General features: G+C 39.0%; 1 protein-coding gene across 3 annotated transcripts in view; it reads left to right on the top strand.

Annotated features, from left to right (window-relative positions):
• EML1 (EMAP like 1) overlaps positions 1 to 3,824 on the top strand; it is a 167,779-nt gene extending 163,955 nt beyond the window's left edge. For all 3 annotated transcript variants that reach the window (XM_053697472.1, XM_053697471.1, XM_053697470.1), the window contains one exon: positions 1,628 to 3,824. In XM_053697472.1, the coding sequence (XP_053553447.1) occupies positions 1,628 to 1,753 (126 nt within the window). In that variant the 3' untranslated portion in view covers positions 1,754 to 3,824. The remainder of the gene's footprint in view (positions 1 to 1,627) is intronic.
• Positions 3,825 to 17,426: the final 13,602 nt, after the last annotated feature.

Here is a 17,426-nt window from a genome sequence, read left to right as displayed (position 1 = left end):
ATGGGGTAAATCATACAGCCCAAATGTCAATTAATCTAACACCATGCCAAGACAGTAGTTACCCCCGCTCAGAGCTCAAATACTCTAAAGGCTCCAAAAAATCCCCTCTGTTATCCTTGATAGTACCTTGGTCTCGTTATCTATTTATTAAATGCTGCCATGTCTATATTTTCATTTAATCCAAAGGTTTTCAAGGATTTCAGCTTCCATATCCAATATGTCTGTCTCTCTTTGTCTTAGGTGGAGCAGTCTATTCCTACCCCATTTTGGGTTAATCTGCTCTAATGGTAAAATCTTAAAGATATCTGTTTCTCCGGCATGGCATTTAGTTCCATGTCTAGGTACACTGTGATATTAAGTTAGTAAGTTGTTATCTTGGAAGGTTTTGTTTCTCGTGGCTATTTCTTTTGCTCGTCGAGTGTCAGAGCACTCGGCATTAGAGTGTGAGTCACCTTACCTTATTTTTAATTCGGATAAGGTAGTTTTACATACTAAGTTGGGGTTTCTTCCTAAAGTAGTTTCTGTCTGAAACTTTAATCAGGAGATTGTTGTTCCTTCATTGTTTCCTAATCCTTCTTCTAAGAAGGAGCGGCTTCTGCATAATTTAGATGTGGTTCGTGCTCTAAAATTTTACTTACAAGCGACTAAGGATTTTCGTCAGTCTTCTGTTTTATTTGTAGTTTTCTCAGGAAAACGTAAGGGACAGAAATCTTCGGCTACTTCCCTTTCTTTTTTGGCTGAAGAGTATTATTCGTTTTGCTTATAAATCTTCTGGACAGCAACCTCCAGAGAGAGTTACGGCTCATTCCACGAGGGCTGTTGCTTCCTCATGGGCATTCAAAAATGAAGCTTCTGTGGAACAGATATGCAAGGCTGCAAATTGGGCTTTTTAAAAATTCTACAAATTTGACACTTGTCTCGGCTGAGGCCGCTTTTGGGAGAAAGGTTCTAGAAGCAGTGGTGCCTTCCGTTTAGGGTCCCTGTCTTGTCCCTCCCTTATCATCTGTGTACTCTAGCTTGGGTATTGATTCCCAACAGTAATGATGATCCGTGGACTCATCGTGTCATTAGAAAGAAAAGAAAATGTATGTTTACCTGATAAATGTATTTATTTCTTGACACGATGAGTCCACGGCCCGCCCTGTTCTTAAGACAGGTTATTGATTTGTTATAAACTTCAGCCATGTTGCTGCTTTAAAAGGGGACCCTTATGAAAAATACATATGTCAGTGGCCTTCTAAAGAAACGGTTTGAAAATATTCTGTTAGAAGAACCTTGACATGCATTTTTTTCCCTTCGAACCTCTTTTAAAGCAACAATATGGCAACCCTAGGAGGGCAGGCAAACAAGGTGGTCACAACTCACAAGGACCCTCTGATGTCATGACAAGAAGGGAGGAACAGCAGAGCGTCCCTGCAGCAGTATCTAAATTTGGGGTGCTGGGCCCTAAGACATTTTTAGGAAATAAATTATTAGCAAGGTTCACAATAACCTATATTGTTGGAAGCAGCAATGTGATGTTTCAAGTCTATACAGGACGTTTATGAAGCAAACTTTTGTGTAGATCAGTTTATTAGGATAAATTAATTCTTAATTTTCATTCATAATTTTTTTTTTTTTTTTAAAGGCATCGGGTCACGCTTATGGCGGACATAGCAGTCACGTCACCAATGTGAACTTTTTATATGAAGACAGCCATCTAATATCTACCGGTGGGAAGGATATGAGCATTATGCAGTGGTGTATCATTTAGAGAACTACACTACGTTGCAGAGACTGACTTCTTACCAACACCTGCCTTCTTGCACTACCTTTGGGCTGTATAAGTAGCGTCTCTGAACTCTTGAAAGGACTCTTCTCAGGAACAAACCCTCTTCGCCTGTGACCTAGCCTGACATTCAATAAAGGTCAACTCTTTGTGACTGGGGCAGCCTACACTTTGAATTCTGCAAATAAACGTTACTTTTGTAATCTTGCAAAATGCTTGAAGGTTTACATTGCGTTCAGATGTTATGTTAAATGTTTGTATAATGTATTGTAAATGTGTAACAGCAGGCCTTGTACAATAATATTCACACATACTGCACTTCTTATTTTGCCGTTAACAGTATTTGAACCTGGATGGTAGAAACGTGGGTACTTTGTGAATTACAGTGGAGAACCTCCGGATTATACCTAACAATAAATGTGAATGAATGTATCTATGAATACAACTAGTACATTATTCTACAAATGAGGCTATGCTTAATGCAGTGCAGCAGCAGACACATTCCCAGATATGTGATATATAGAAAACATATTAAATGTCTCAAACGTCTTTAGAATGCTCTTGAGTGTCCCTTATGATTATGTTCCATAAGTAGATGACCCATTTCTACTTTCATGGCTCCAAATTAGGAAGCTTCAGAACTCCTGGAGCTGTTCAGTGACGCTTAGATGCTTTATTTTCAGAATGTAGTAATTTTTCATGAATGAGTACATCCATTTCTATATTGAGAAGGAAAGTATAAATGTAATATTTGGCTCTTGGTGAAGGACTTTTTATAAGAGGCATGTAAATCTGCTTAGTAGCTACATGCATGCTGGGAAGACGCAAGTTCTTGAACAGATATCCTATGGGTCTGTTCAGGATCTAAATGACAGTGACTCAGACCTTAATACTGTAGATAGCCAATGAATTGGTGTTTGTAGTGTTCTGTCCGACCAGTTATCACCTGAAAAATGGTCTTCTGAACCTAAACACCATTTTAAAAGAGCATACATATGTTAGCGTTTGGAAAATTTCCCCAGCTGAAAACAGCACCAAAGACCTTACTGCTTTTTGCTCTTTACGCTGCCCTCCAAATGCACTCATATATTAATATTGTCTCTTGATTGGCTACGTATGCCTGTATTCCTTAAAGGGGCATGAAAGTAAATAGTATACTGGCACACTGCAATATTTTTAAAGGGGTGATTTAGCTTTCTATTAACACTAGATTGGGACTTCTAGAACGCCCCCTGGTAGCAATCCAATTAACACAACCTATTGCAAAGACTATACCTGCGTCTGAGCAGGTGTACATGATGCTGGTCTCTGCGGGCATACTATATATAACTGTTTAAGTGGTCAGTAGGTTGAGTAGGGTCTTACGTCCCTTTTAAGCTATCAGGTGTAATCTTTTGTACTCTCCCGCTTATGCTTAGACAACAGTATACAAATCCAATAACAATCTTTGTGAATGCTGCTGAATTACACAACAAAACTATCAGAGGCCTACATTTGAATGTAGCAAAGTGCCTTTCCTGTGTTGCAATCTGTGTCTATTACCGAGTGGCATTTTGATATTTATCCGTAATGTACAACTAATTGTTGATTTAAGAAGTTGCTGCAGTGGCCTGGTGAAATGTTGGTTAAATAATTTATTGCTTGACCTGCTTAAAACAAATTTCCTATTAATGTAAGAATGTCCAAATGAGCTGTTTTGAATATTCCATGTACATTTATCACACAAACTGTACTGAGCTTTCACTGTATAAAGTTTTATCAGAAATTAATAATTGTTAATACCATGCTTAATGTTTTATCCCTGTGAGTCTTGTATATTTGTATTTTAAACGTGAAATATAAACATATAAAATCTTTTTAAGTGTCCAGTAAGTTTGCATGAAAGGAAACAAAAATTCATACAAACTTAACGTACCAAGGATTGGCCAAATGTATGGCTAGTAATCAATACAAGATTGTAAAAGGATTATATAAAAGCCCTATTTGATTGAGGTTTGAAATGCATTGTTTACATGAAAAAAAATGTAACAAAAAATAAATTTGAATTCATCAAAAATGATTTTTTATTTATCTGTTTAAAACTAATGACCATTATTTCTGCTGGTTTAGAGTAACTATTATGTAATACAGACATACTAAATTTGCAATATCCTTTTAAAGGGACAGTAAACGCCTTGTAATTGTGCAACAAAAACTTGCAGAGAATTGTTAAGAAATTTACTCCTTCACAAGAGTCAAGGGTAAATCTCAAATGAAACCAACAAGAGAGAGTTCCAAAATGTGAGATTGTATTAAAATGCTTCCAATGATGGATACGAACAATGGTAGTCATACCGGTTGGAGCTACAATAGCGCCCAAACATAATGCCCAGATTCTTTCACGGGGTTCCACTTTATTAAAATTTAAATAAGTCAGAATAGTATCTTGAGTCACAATGCTCTTAAATAGCACAATATTTTAGTTGTGTGTCCAGAAACCAGAAACATAAAATGTATAAATCCAAGCATAATGGTTCAACTTTCTGTGCAGTGGCTTTTAGGACCTTCTTATACTTCGATTCATAGATTCAGAATCCTCTGAAGGTGCCTCTTCCTCTAGTTTTTGGAGGAAGTGTAAGATCTTATTGTCGGTTTGTCAAGCATGCCAAAGAAAGTACTGGCTTAACTAGTTTTACTGCATTTAAAATTTAAATAGGATTATATAGCATTGTATATGTATTCCAGTTTTGATGCTATATATCCCATAGCTAAATTAGAGTTACAGTTCTGGGAAGTTGTGGCTAAAATTATGCAGTATATACCTCTCTGAATTATCTAAACATTCTGTTCATTATGAAAATAATTTATTAAAAAAATATGTATTTTATGTAAAGGAGGGAACATAATATATTTCTTTCATAAAGGTGGTGAGAGTTCACAAGTCATTACCCCTGGGAATCCCACTCCTGGCCACTAGGAGGAGGCAAATATTTCCAAAGCTCCAAGAGCACTTAAACCCTCCCACCTCACTGGTAAACCATTCTTATCTTTGCCTCTACAGGAAGAAGGTAAAGAATTGAGGTGCTCCAGATTCTCTATTGAGAAGGGTCCTCAGACCAATTTTTGGGCCCATTTTCCCCGTCAGGGAGCTGCTGTTCAGGACAGAGGGGAGATTGGCATATTGGGTAGTGACATAATTCACTCCCAGTGAGACGTTGGTCACAGGCCCTGCCACAGGTCTTGTGGGGACTGGTGCCTTAGCCGCCTACTGTTGGCTCATCGATATTCTCCACACTTGGATCCTCTGTTGTCATGCGTACAGCACTTGATGGGCTATCTACAGGGAGCAATTTTCCATTGCAACTGGTAAGCACAGTAAAATGGGTGCTTGTCAGTGTATTCCCACAGGAGCCAGGGGACATCTTGAATAGAATTTTACTTTGGGCATTTTTTTTTTATTTTTTTTTAGAGCATGTTACATCTTGATTAATGCTCTTTGGCCCTTTATCTTTTATTTTTGGAAGCTTATATAGGTCAGCACACAACAACCCTTTATTTGATCTCTTATGTGTTAGCACATGTTGGCCTCTCAGTTCCGGGCACTCCTGCTTGTTGGTGCGCGTCGGTTTCTTCTCAGTTTTTGAGTGCTTTTTACAAGTTTTTTGCTTAGCATGTCTGGTCAGGGCCTCTTACGTGTTAGCACAGAAGTTTTTATTTCCCACTGAGCTAGTTCAGCTGCATTCTCTTGTTGCATAGCGTGCCTCTGTTGGGTATCTTTTGCAGGAATCCATCCAGCTACGAAAATATCTGAAGCGCACAAGCTGATGCTTACTTCCGCATTTGGATCCTCATGAAAGATCCAAATGTACATCCTTAATATTTATATGCTAGAGGGCCTCTACTATAGTTTGTACTTTGCTCATTTATTCAGTTTCTTTTTATATTTATGCTGTATTGTGTTTTCCACATGTTATTATCTATTGTGGTATTATTTTCTGTGTTTTCCTGCATGATGGAGCGTACTCGATCTTTCCCCTTTTTCAGTCCGTTTTGGATCTGGAGTCTGAGTGTAATAGTCCCAGTACCAGTAATGGAACAAGGCCAAAGGTTTTATTCCATCCTCTCTATTGTTTCCAAAAAGGAGGTAACTTAAGGGTCTATTCTGGATTTAAAGACTTTAAACAGCTTTCTTGAGGTTCCTACTTTCAAAATGGAAACAATTTGTACTATACTGCCTTTTGTTTAACAAAGTTAATGTTTACGATAGATTTTAAGGATGCTTACCTTCATATTCTTATCCACAAGGATCATCACAAGTTTCTAAGATTTGCCTTTCAGGACAAACATTTTCAGTTTGTTGCCCTTCCATTTGCTCTGGCTACTTCTCCCAGAATTTTTACGAAGGATCTGGGAACTCACTTGTCTGTAATAAGAGCTCAGGGTGTTTTGGTGGTTCCTTACCTGGAGTGCAGGCTCCATCTTTACTTTTAGCAGTATCTCATGCCCAACAGTATCTTGTTGTTTTTTCAAAAGCATGGTTGGAGAATCAATTTTCTCCTATAACCAGAGTCTCATTCCTACGTTAAAGACAGATTGTTAAAGTCTTCAGTCAATTCCATTCCCTATGATAGCTCTTTGCTTGGAGGTGTAGGTCTAATGATAGCAGCATCAGATGCTATCAGAACTTGGTTTGTGGGTCTGGTTCCAGTTCTCAACTGTGGTCTTTTCCTCTGCACCACAACCTTCTATCTAAAGATCCCTTTTTTTCACCAGGATCTCAGATCTCTCAGCTTGATGGCTTGGAGATTGAGCCCCTAGTTTTAAAACAGTTTTGTTTTTTTTTCTCAAAAAGATTTTGTCATAGAAACCTTAATTCAGGCCCATAAACCTGTGAGAAGGAAGATTTATCAAAAGGTTTAGAAGATTTTTTTTTTCATGGTGTGAGAAACCAAGTTTTAGCTGACATTCTTTTACAATTCCTAGAGTTCTTCAATTTCTTCAGAAATGTTTGGATAATGGTTTTTACGTTATTTAAAGGGTCAGATCTCCACTTTTTTTTACAAGCTTTAGTCAGGATTAAGCCAGTGATTAAAGCAATTTCTCCTCCATGGAACCTAAATTTGTTTTAAGACTTCTGCAGACTACTCTCTTTCAACCTACAATATGCACAATTTGGATATTCAGCTTTTGTCATGGAAAGTTTTTTTGTTTATTTTAGCAATATCGTCAGCTAGTGTGCCTCCTTATCTTGTCTTTCATCAGGATAAAGACTGTTTTAAGGACTAAATTTAATTTCTTGCCAAAGATGATGTCTTCGGATAACACTAATAGGGAGATTGTTGCATATCTGTGCACTAATCTAAAAAATGCTAAAGAGAGACTTCTTCATAACTTGGATTTTGTAAGAGCAGTGGAATTCTGTTTGCAAGCAACTAAGGATTTAAGACAAAAATGACGTATTTTCTCCAACATAGGTGTGTCCGGTCCACGGCGTCATCCTTACTTGTGGGATATTCTCTTCCCCAACAGGAAATGGCAAAGAGCCCAGCAAAGCTGGTCACATGATCCCTCCTAGGCTCCGCCTACCCCAGTCATTCTCTTTGCCGTTGCACAGGCAACATCTCCACGGAGATGGTTAAGAGTTTTTTGGTGTTTAAATGTAGTTTTTATCCTTCAATCAAGAGTTTGTTATTTTAAAATAGTGCTGGTATGTACTATTTACTCTGAAACAGAAAAGAGATGAAGATTTCTGTTTGTAAGAGGAAGATGATTTTAGCAACCGTTACTAAAATCGATGGCTGTTTCCACACAGGACTGTTGAGATGAAGTAACTTCAGTTGGGGGAAACAGTGGGCAGACTTTGCTGCTTGAGGTATGACTGGCCACATTTCTAACAAGACTTTGTAATGCTGGAAGGCTGTCATTTTCCCTATGGGAACCGGTAAGCCATTTTCTTAGTTAAGTATAAGAATAAAGGGCTTCATAAGGGCTTTAAAGACTGGTAGACATATTTCTGGGCTAAAACGATTAGTTTTTAAGCATATTTAGTGGATTATAACTATTAATAGTTCTTATAATCTTGGGGATTGTTTTAAAAAAACGGCAGGCACTGTATTGGACACCTTTTTCACTGAGGGCCTTTTCTAGTCATAGGCAGAGCCTCATTTTTGCGCCACTAATGCGCAGTTGTTTTTGGAGAGCAAGGCATGCAGATGCATGTGTGAGGAGCTAAGAACCACTGAAAAAGCTTATTGAAGGCGTCATTTGGTATCGTATTCCCCTCTGGGCTTGGTTGGGTCTCAGCAAAGCAGATAGGGGTTAAATGTAAAAACGGCTCTGCTTCCGTTATTTTAAGAGTTAAAGCTTTCAAATTTGGTGTGCAATACTTTTAAGGCTTTAAGACACTGTGGTGAAATTTTGGTGAATTTTGAACAATTCCTTCATACTTTTTCACATATTCAGTAATAAAGTGTGTTCAGTTTAAAATTTAAAGTGACAGTAACGGTTTTATTTTAAAACGTTTTTTGTGCTTTGTTATCAAGTTTATGCCTGTTAACATGTCTGAACCATCAGATAAACGATGTTCTATATGTTTGAAAGCCAAGGTTTCTCCCCATTTAAATATATGTGATGATTGTGACATAGTGTCCAAACAAAATAGGGACAATGATGCCACTGATAATGATGTTGCCCAAGATGATTCCTCAAGTGAGGGGAGTAAGCATGGTACTGCATCATCCCCTTCTGTGTCTACACCAGTCATGCCCACACAAGAGGCACCTAGTACATCTAGTGCGCCAATACTTATTACTATGCAACAATTAACGGCTGTAATGGATAATTCTATTAAAAACATTTTATCCAAAATGCCCACTTATCAGAGAAAGCGCGATTGCTCTGTTTTAAATACTGAAGAGCAAGAGGAAGCTGATGATAATTGTTCTGACATACCCTCACACCAATCTGAAGGGGCCAGGAGGGAGGTTTTGTCTGAGGGAGAAATTTCAGATTCAGGAAAAATTTTCACAACAAGCTGAACCTGATGTTATTACTTTTAAATTTAAATTAGAACATCTCCGCGCACTGCTTAAGGAGGTATTATCTACTCTGGATGATTGTGACAATTTGGTCATTCCAGAGAAATTATGTAAGATGGACAAGTTCCTAGAGGTCCCGGTGTCCCCCGATGCTTTTCCTATACCCAAGCGGGTGGCGGACATTGTAAATAAGGAATGGGAAAGGCCCGGCATACCTTTTGTTCCTCCCCCTATATTTAAGAAATTATTTCCTATGGTCGACCCCAGAAAGGACTTATGGCAGACAGTCCCCAAGGTCGAGGGGGCGGTTTCTACTCTAAACAAACGCACTACTATCCCTATAGAAGATAGTTGTGCTTTCAAAGATCCTATGGATAAAAAATTAGAGGGTTTGCTTAAAAAGATGTTTGTTCAGCAAGGTTACCTTCTACAACCAATTTCATGCATTGTTCCTGTCACTACAGCAGCGTGCTTCTGGTTCAAAGAACTAGAAAAGTCGCTCAATAAAGAATCTTCGTATGAGGAGGTTATGGACAGAGTTCAAGCACTTAAATTGGCTAACTCTTTTATTTTAGATGCCGCTTTGCAATTAGCTAGATTAGCGGCGAAGAATTCAGGGTTTGCTATTGTGGCGCGCAGAGCGCTTTGGCTAAAGTCTTGGTCAGCGGATGTGTCCTCCAAGACCAAATTGCTTAACATCCCTTTCAAGGGTAAAACACTGTTTGGCCCTGACTTGAAAGAGATTATTTCAGACATCACTGGGGGAAAGGGCCACGCCCTTCCTCAGGATAGGTCTTTTAAGGCTAAAAATAAGCCAAATTTTCGTCCCTTTCGCAGAAACGGACCAGCCTCAAATTCTACACCCTCTAAGCAAGAGGGTAATACTTCTCAAACCAAGCCAGCCTGGAGACCGATGCAAGGCTGGAACAAGGGTAAGCAGGCCAAGAAACCTGCCACTGCTACCAAAACAGCATGAAGTGTTGGCCCCCGATCCGGGACCGGATCTGGTGGGGGGCAGACTTTCTCTCTTTGCTCAGGCTTGGGCAAGAGATGTTCAGGATCCTTGGGCGCTAGAAATAGTTTCTCAAGGTTATCTCCTGGAATTCAAGGAACTACCCCCAAGGGGAAGGTTCCACAGGTCTCAATTATCTTCGAACCAAATAAAAAGACAGGCATTCTTACATTGTGTAGAAGACCTGTTAAGAATGGGAGTGATTCATCCTGTTCCATTAGGAGAACAAGGGATGGGGTTTTACTCCAACCTGTTCATAGTTCCCAAAAAAGAGGGAACATTCAGACCAATTTTAGATCTCAAGATTCTAAACAAATTTCTAAGGGTTCCATCGTTCAAAATGGAAACCATTCGAACGATCCTTCCTACCATCCAGGAAGGTCAATTCATGACCACGGTGGATTTAAAGGATGCGTACCTACATATTCCTATCCACAAGGAACATCATCGGTTCCTAAGGTTCGCCTTCCTGGACAAGCATTACCAGTTTGTGGCACTTCCATTCGGATTAGCCACTGCTCCAAGGATTTTCACAAAGGTACTAGGGTCCCTTCTAACGGTGCTAAGACCAAGGGGCATTGCAGTAGTACCTTACTTGGACGACATCCTGATTCAAGCGTCGTCTCTGTCAAAAGCAAAGGCTCATACGGACATTGTCCTAGCCTTTCTCAGATCTCACGGGTGGAAAGTGAACATAGAAAAAAGTTCTCTGTCCCCGTCAACAAGAGTTCCCTTCTTGGGAACAATAATAGATTCCTTAGAAATGAAGATTTTTCTGAGAGAGGTCAGAAAATCAAAACTTCTAAGCTCTTGTCAAGTACTTCATTCTGTTCTTCTTCCTTCCATAGCGCAGTGCATGGAAGTAATAGGTTTGATGGTTGCGGCAATGGATATAGTTCCTTTTGCACGAATTCATCTAAGACCATTACAACTGTGCATGCTCAGACAGTGGAATGGGGATTATACAGACTTGTCTCCGACGATCCAAGTAGATCAAAGGACCAGAGATTCACTCCGTTGGTGGCTGACCCTGGACAACCTGTCGCAGGGAATGAGCTTCCGCAGACCGGAGTGGGTAATTGTCACGACCGACGCCAGCCTGGTGGGCTGGGGCGCGGTCTGGGAACCCCTGAAAGCTCAGGGTCTATGGTCTCGGGAAGAATCTCTTCTCCCGATAAACATTCTGGAACTGAGAGCGATATTCAATGCTCTCAAAGCTTGGCCTCATCTAACAAAGGCCAAATTCATAAGGTTTCAATCAGACAACATGACGACTGTTGCATATATCAACCATCAGGGGGGAACAAGGAGTTCCCTGGCGATGGAGGAAGTGACCAAGATAATTCAATGGGCGGAGGATCACTCCTGCCACTTGTCTGCAATCCACATCCCAGGAGTGGAAAATTGGGAAGCGGATTATCTGAGTCGTCAGACCTTCCATCCGGGGGAGTGGGAACTCCATCCGGAAATCTTTGCCCAAATAACTCAATTATGGGGCATTCCAGACATGGATCTGATGGCCTCTCGTCAGAACTTCAAGGTTCCTTGTTACGGGTCCAGGTCCAGGGATCCCAAGGCGACTCTAGTGGATGCACTAGTAGCGCCTTGGACCTTCAACCTAGCTTATGTATTCCCACCGTTTCCTCTCATTCCCAGGCTGGTAGCCAGGATCAATCAGGAGAGGGCTTCGGTGATCTTGATAGCTCCTGCGTGGCCACGCAGGACTTGGTATGCAGACCTGGTGAATATGTCATCGGCTCCACCATGGAAGCTACCTTTGAGACAGGACCTTCTTGTTCAAGGTCCATTCGAACATCCGAATCTGGTTTCCCTCCAACTGACTGCTTGGAGATTGAACGCTTGATTTTATCAAAGCGTGGGTTTTCAGATTCTGTCATAGATACTCTTATTCAGGCTAGAAAGCCTGTAACTAGGAAAATTTACCATAAAATATGGAAAAAATATATCTGTTGGTGTGAATCTAAAGGATTCCCATGGAACAAGATAAAAATTCCTAAGATTCTATCCTTTCTACAAGAGGGTTTGGAGAAAGGATTATCTGCAAGTTCTTTGAAGGGACAGATCTCTGCTTTATCTGTTTTACTTCACAAAAAGCTGGCGGCTGTGCCAGATGTTCAAGCTTTTGTTCAGGCTCTGGTTAGAATCAAGCCTGTTTACAGACCTTTGACTCCTCCTTGGAGTCTAAATTTAGTTCTTTCAGTTCTTCAAGGGGTTCCGTGTGAACCCTTACATTCCGTAGATATTAAGTTACTATCTTGGAAAGTTTTGTTTTTGGTTGCAATTTCTTCTGCTAGAAGAGTTTCAGAGTTATCTGCTCTGCAGTGTTCTCCTCCTTATCTGGTGTTCCATGCAGATAAGGTGGTTTTGCGTACTAAGCCTGGTTTTCTTCCGAAAGTTGTTTCTAACAAAAATATTAACCAGGAGATAGTTGTGCCTTCTTTGTGTCCGAATCCAGTTTCAAAGAAGGAACGTTTGTTACATAATTTGGATGTAGTTCGTGCTCTAAAATTCTATTTAGAGGCTACAAAGGATTTCAGACAAACATCTTCTTTGTTTGTTGTTTATTCTGGTAAAAGGAGAGGTCAAAAAGCAACTTCTACCTCTCTCTCTTTTTGGCTTAAAAGCATCATCCGATTGGCTTATGAGACTGCCGGACGGCAGCCTCCTGAAAGAATCACAGCTCACTCCACTAGGGCTGTGGCTTCCACATGGGCCTTCAAGAACGAGGCTTCTGTTGACCAGATATGTAAGGCAGCGACTTGGTCTTCACTGCACACTTTTGCCAAATTTTACAAATTTGATACTTTTGCTTCTTCAGAGGCTATTTTTGGGAGAAAGGTTTTGCAAGCCGTGGTGCCTTCCATTTAGGTGACCTGATTTGCTCCCTCCCTTCATCCGTGTCCTAAAGCTTTGGTATTGGTTCCCACAAGTAAGGATGACGCCGTGGACCGGACACACCTATGTTGGAGAAAACAGAATTTATGTTTACCTGATAAATTATTTTCTCCAACGGTGTGTCCGGTCAACGGCCCGCCCTGGTTTTTTAATCAGGTCTGATGAATTATTTTCTCTAACTACAGTCACCACAGTATCATATGATTTCTCCTATGCATATTCCTCCTTTACGTCGGTCGAATGACTGGGGTAGGCGGAGCCTAGGAGGGATCATGTGACCAGCTTTGCTGGGCTCTTTGCCATTTCCTGTTGGGGAAGAGAATATCCCACAAGTAAGGATGACGCCGTGGACCGGACACACCGTTGGAGAAAGTAATTTATCAGGTAAACATAAATTCTGTTTTTTATTAATTTCTCTGGTTCTAGAAGAGGTCAAAAGGCAACAGCTGTTACTTTAGCTTCCTGGCTAAAACTTTTGATTCACAAGACTTACTTGGAGGCGGCACAATTTCCTAAACATATTACTGCCTATTCTACTAGATCAGTTTCTACTTCCTCAGCTTTTATGAATCGGGCTTCTGTTGAACAATTTGAAAGGCAGCATCTTGGTCTTCTTTACATACTTTTACCAAATTCTACCATTTTGATGTTTGTGCTTGTCTGAACAGCTTTTAGTAGGAAAGTTGTTCAGGCAGTAGTTTCTGGACATTAGGTTTATTATATATTAAAATAAGTAATTAAAAAAATATTGTCCCGCCCAAATTACTTGTGGACTCCACAGCTTGGGTATTTGTTCACAGAAATAATGATTCTAAAAAAATCATAGTTTATTTTTGGCGGCATTTCTAGTTTGCACCTCTTTCCCTGCTTTTGTCCTTTCCTACCTTTCTACTTTTCCTTTCCTTGCTTTGCTATACGTCAGACTGGTTTACCAGTGAGGTTGGAGGGTTTAAGTGCTCTTCGGAATCTTTGACCCCTCCTAGGGGCCAGGAGTAGTATTCTCAGGAGTAATGACTTGTGGACTCTCATCACCATGAAACAATTACATTTTTCAGGTAAGCATAAATTATGATTCCTTATAACATTAGAGTGGGAGGACTTGCTGTTTTCAAAGGTCTTGATGTAGGGCAGCACAAAATAAAGGCAATGTTCTGGGATTTGCACAGTCCATCACATACATCTCCACCTCTGCAGCTCTTTGCAATGAGTGCTTCATTGTGACCAGCTGCATTTGTTGACTCATTGCTACCTTTAGTTTGTCCTGACAGGTAAGGAGCTGACTGTAATATCTGCTGTTTGGTATAAAGTGGATGTTCTTTCAATTCATGTCACTGGTTTTTATTTTGTGTACCTCACCAATCAGGACATCAGTTTATTTTGACAGCTACTGAATATTAGTGGAAGCAGGTGCAATAGATATTGTTTGAGAACTAGCTTGTAGTCTCTGCGGCCGGAGCTGGAAGTCTACCTCTTTCCAGGTCAGGTATGATTCCATAAAAGATAGGTGACATTCACTGGCTGTGCATCATCCCCACAGGGACCTGTGTGTAACTCTTTTGACAATGGAGGTAACAATTTTGAACAGACATACTGGGCATGTTTTAAAGAGCCACTGAATTACTTTTTTGCACTAGGAGGGGATGATAGTCTGTATACGAACTTCAGTCTTCTGCCTCCTCCCCTTCTTTCTACCCTGGTCAGCTTGCATTTCAATAGGTGATCCTGGTATAAAGAAAATATTAAACACCTATTTTTTTTTTTAATGGAACAATTAACTTTAGCAAATAAAGTTTTGACCATAATGATATGAGTTCTGGGTTGGGTTTTTTTTTGTTTTTTAAAAAAAAACTAAAATATTTATATAATAAACACTTTTATATGTAGCTGATACACATGTGAAGTACAAAGAAAAAAAAATCACACTATAAATACATTTAATAGGACATGAAAGATAAAATTCAAAGTTCATGGTTCAGGTAGAGTATGCAATTTTGCTCTCTTGGAATCTTTTGTTGAAAAGCATACCTGGGTATGCTCAGGAGCCGCAATGCGCTACTGAGAGCTAGTTCGTTCTTTGTTGCCTTTTTTCCCCCCATTGACTGATTTAAGGGGACGCGGTCAACACCAGAATTATTGTTGTTTTAAAAGATAGATAATCCCTTAATTACCTATCCCCAGTTTTGCATAACTAACACAGTTATAATTATACATGTTTTACCTCTGTAATTACCTTGTATCTAAGCCTTAGTAGACTGCCCCCTTATTTCAGTTCTTTTGACACACTTGCATTTTAGCCAATCAGAGCTGTCTCAATGGTAAATTCACATGCATGAGCTCAATGTTATCTATATGAAACACGTGAACTAATGCCCTCTAGTGGTGAAAAACTATCAAAATGCATTTAGATTAGAGGCAGCCTTCAAGGTCTAAGAAATTAGCTTATGAACCTCATAGGTTTAGCTTTCAACTAAGAATACCAAGAGAACAAAGCAAAATTGGTGATAAAAGTAAATTGGAAAGTTGTTTAAAATTACATGCCCTATTAAGAGACTCAAAACTATATCTAACCCCATTAAGGCATGGTGGAAGTTAACCGGATCTCTCTCAGTGTCTAGTAGTGCCTCGAGACATCTTCCCTTGAGAGGGAACCCACGATTCCAAGCAGGTTTAAAATCAGAAGTTTTTGATAGATGGCATAATAATGGCCTGGATAAATTAATTTATATAATAGACAAAGATAGGAATTGTATCAAAACTTTTGAAGAATTAAAAACTGAATTTAATCTACCCAATAAAGACTTCTTCGCCTATCTGCAAATAAGGCACCTCGCTATCGAAATAATTAGAGAACAAGGCTACGGCTGGACATTAGGCAAGCTGGAAAGCTGGCTCGCCTTAGTAAAAACTGGCCTTATGTCTATTTCCCCATGCTATCAAACACTTATTAATGAGAAAGGAGTCCTATTATTAGATAATTTGGCCTTAATATGGAGCTCATTGATACCTCAGAGCAATATTGAACCGAAAAATTTACAATTATCAATTAATAAAGTTGCTTCTTCTACATTATCGGCCACATGGCGAGAGTCCCACCTTAGGCTCCTTCACAGGACATACTTCACCCCCGAGAAAGGACATAGAATTCATAATCAGCAATTTAACAAATGCCCCAAATGTTCCTACCCAGCGGCCGACTTGATTCACATGTTCTGGTCTTGCCCAAAAATAAGAAATCTCTGGAACAGACTAGAGTTCTGGCTCAAAACTACAATAAAAACTAAGTCACTTTCCTTGTCATTATACCAAATTATATTGTGCCTGAAGCCGGAAGGTAGTTATCAGGATAATGATAAACTAGTAACTCTTTCTATATTAGCTACCAGATACCTGATTTGTAAGAAATGGAAATTGAGAGCTCTTCCTACAATCCCTGAAGTCAAGAACTATTTAAAAAAGCAATGTGTACTAGAACAGAAGGACACAAATATCAATAAAGAATCAGATATAAGGAATTTCTTTAACAAATGGGCAGCTTTTATAAAAACATTTCATGAAAGTGAAATTAACTATTTGATCTTCCCATTTAAAAACTCAGAGATAGTTCTTCTCGGTATTTGGTAAATGGGGAGAGGGGAGGAGATGTTATGTTTTTTTTTTTTTTTTTTTTTTTTTTTTTTTTTTTTTTAGTTTTAGTTTTAGTTTTTGTTTTTGATTTTATATCAGATTGATTGGTTTTCATGGTGGCTGAGAAAATTGAAGGAAAAAACCCAGCAGTGAATATAATTAACCTCTGTCTTTTGTATTTTTTCGGTATGTTATACTGATAATGTATATTGCTACAAATTTTGCATAATATCAAGAGCATTGACAATAACTGCCTTTTTGGCTCATATTTGTTTTGTAAAATGACTTGCCCTGCGTGGCATAAGATATGTTCTTGTTTTCTTTTTTCATATTGAACTGTATATAATGCTGGTTGTAAATAAAGACTTTAAAAAAAAAAATTACATGCCCTATTTGAAACATGAAAGTTTTTTTTGGACTTGACTGTCCCTTTAAATAAAAAAAAAGGATACTCTATTGGCTGATTTGAAATTTAATTTAAAATCAGCCAATAGAACTGTCAGGACACCCCTATAAAGGGTGGAATCTGTCAGCCAAAAAATCATTGTGCTGCTGGGACAGCATGAAGACGGGACCCAAGAAAAAGAGGAGGAGCTGACGCCGGACCCCTTTGTCTTTTTGGATTACATTGGATCAAGAAAAGAAGAGGACCCTTTGTTTGTTTTTTTTGTGGGGAAGCCTTTAGTTTTAGTCTAAGTTTTGTTTTGTTTTTATGATAGGGGTTTTTAAGGGGGGCTTTTTTTTATTTTTTAAGTTACTTTTGTTTTAGGATAGGGGTACTTTCAAAACACAGACTAGAAGACATAAAATGTCTTACATTTAAATGCTGCAGTCGGTATTAAAACAATGTAACTATTATAATGAAAACTATGAAAGTATAATTTATTTATTTTTTTATTGTATTCTGTATTACGTGTGTCCCTGTTTATCATTCTACTGCTTTAGGATAGTGGTTTTTAATGAGCTTTCTAATTTTTATGGACTTATTTTTTTATCAGTATTCCGTTCTTTTTAACTCAAGCAGTCTTAGGTTAGTGGTCTTGGTGGGGGATGGCAATTAGGGGCATAATAGTGTAGGGGGTTTATTGTG

Source organism: Bombina bombina, chromosome 1 (genome assembly GCF_027579735.1).
Source record: "Bombina bombina isolate aBomBom1 chromosome 1, aBomBom1.pri, whole genome shotgun sequence".
Classification (NCBI taxonomy): domain Eukaryota; kingdom Metazoa; phylum Chordata; class Amphibia; order Anura; family Bombinatoridae; genus Bombina; species Bombina bombina.
Note: the sequence above shows the minus strand (reverse complement) of the source record. Positions and strands in the feature narration are given on the sequence as shown.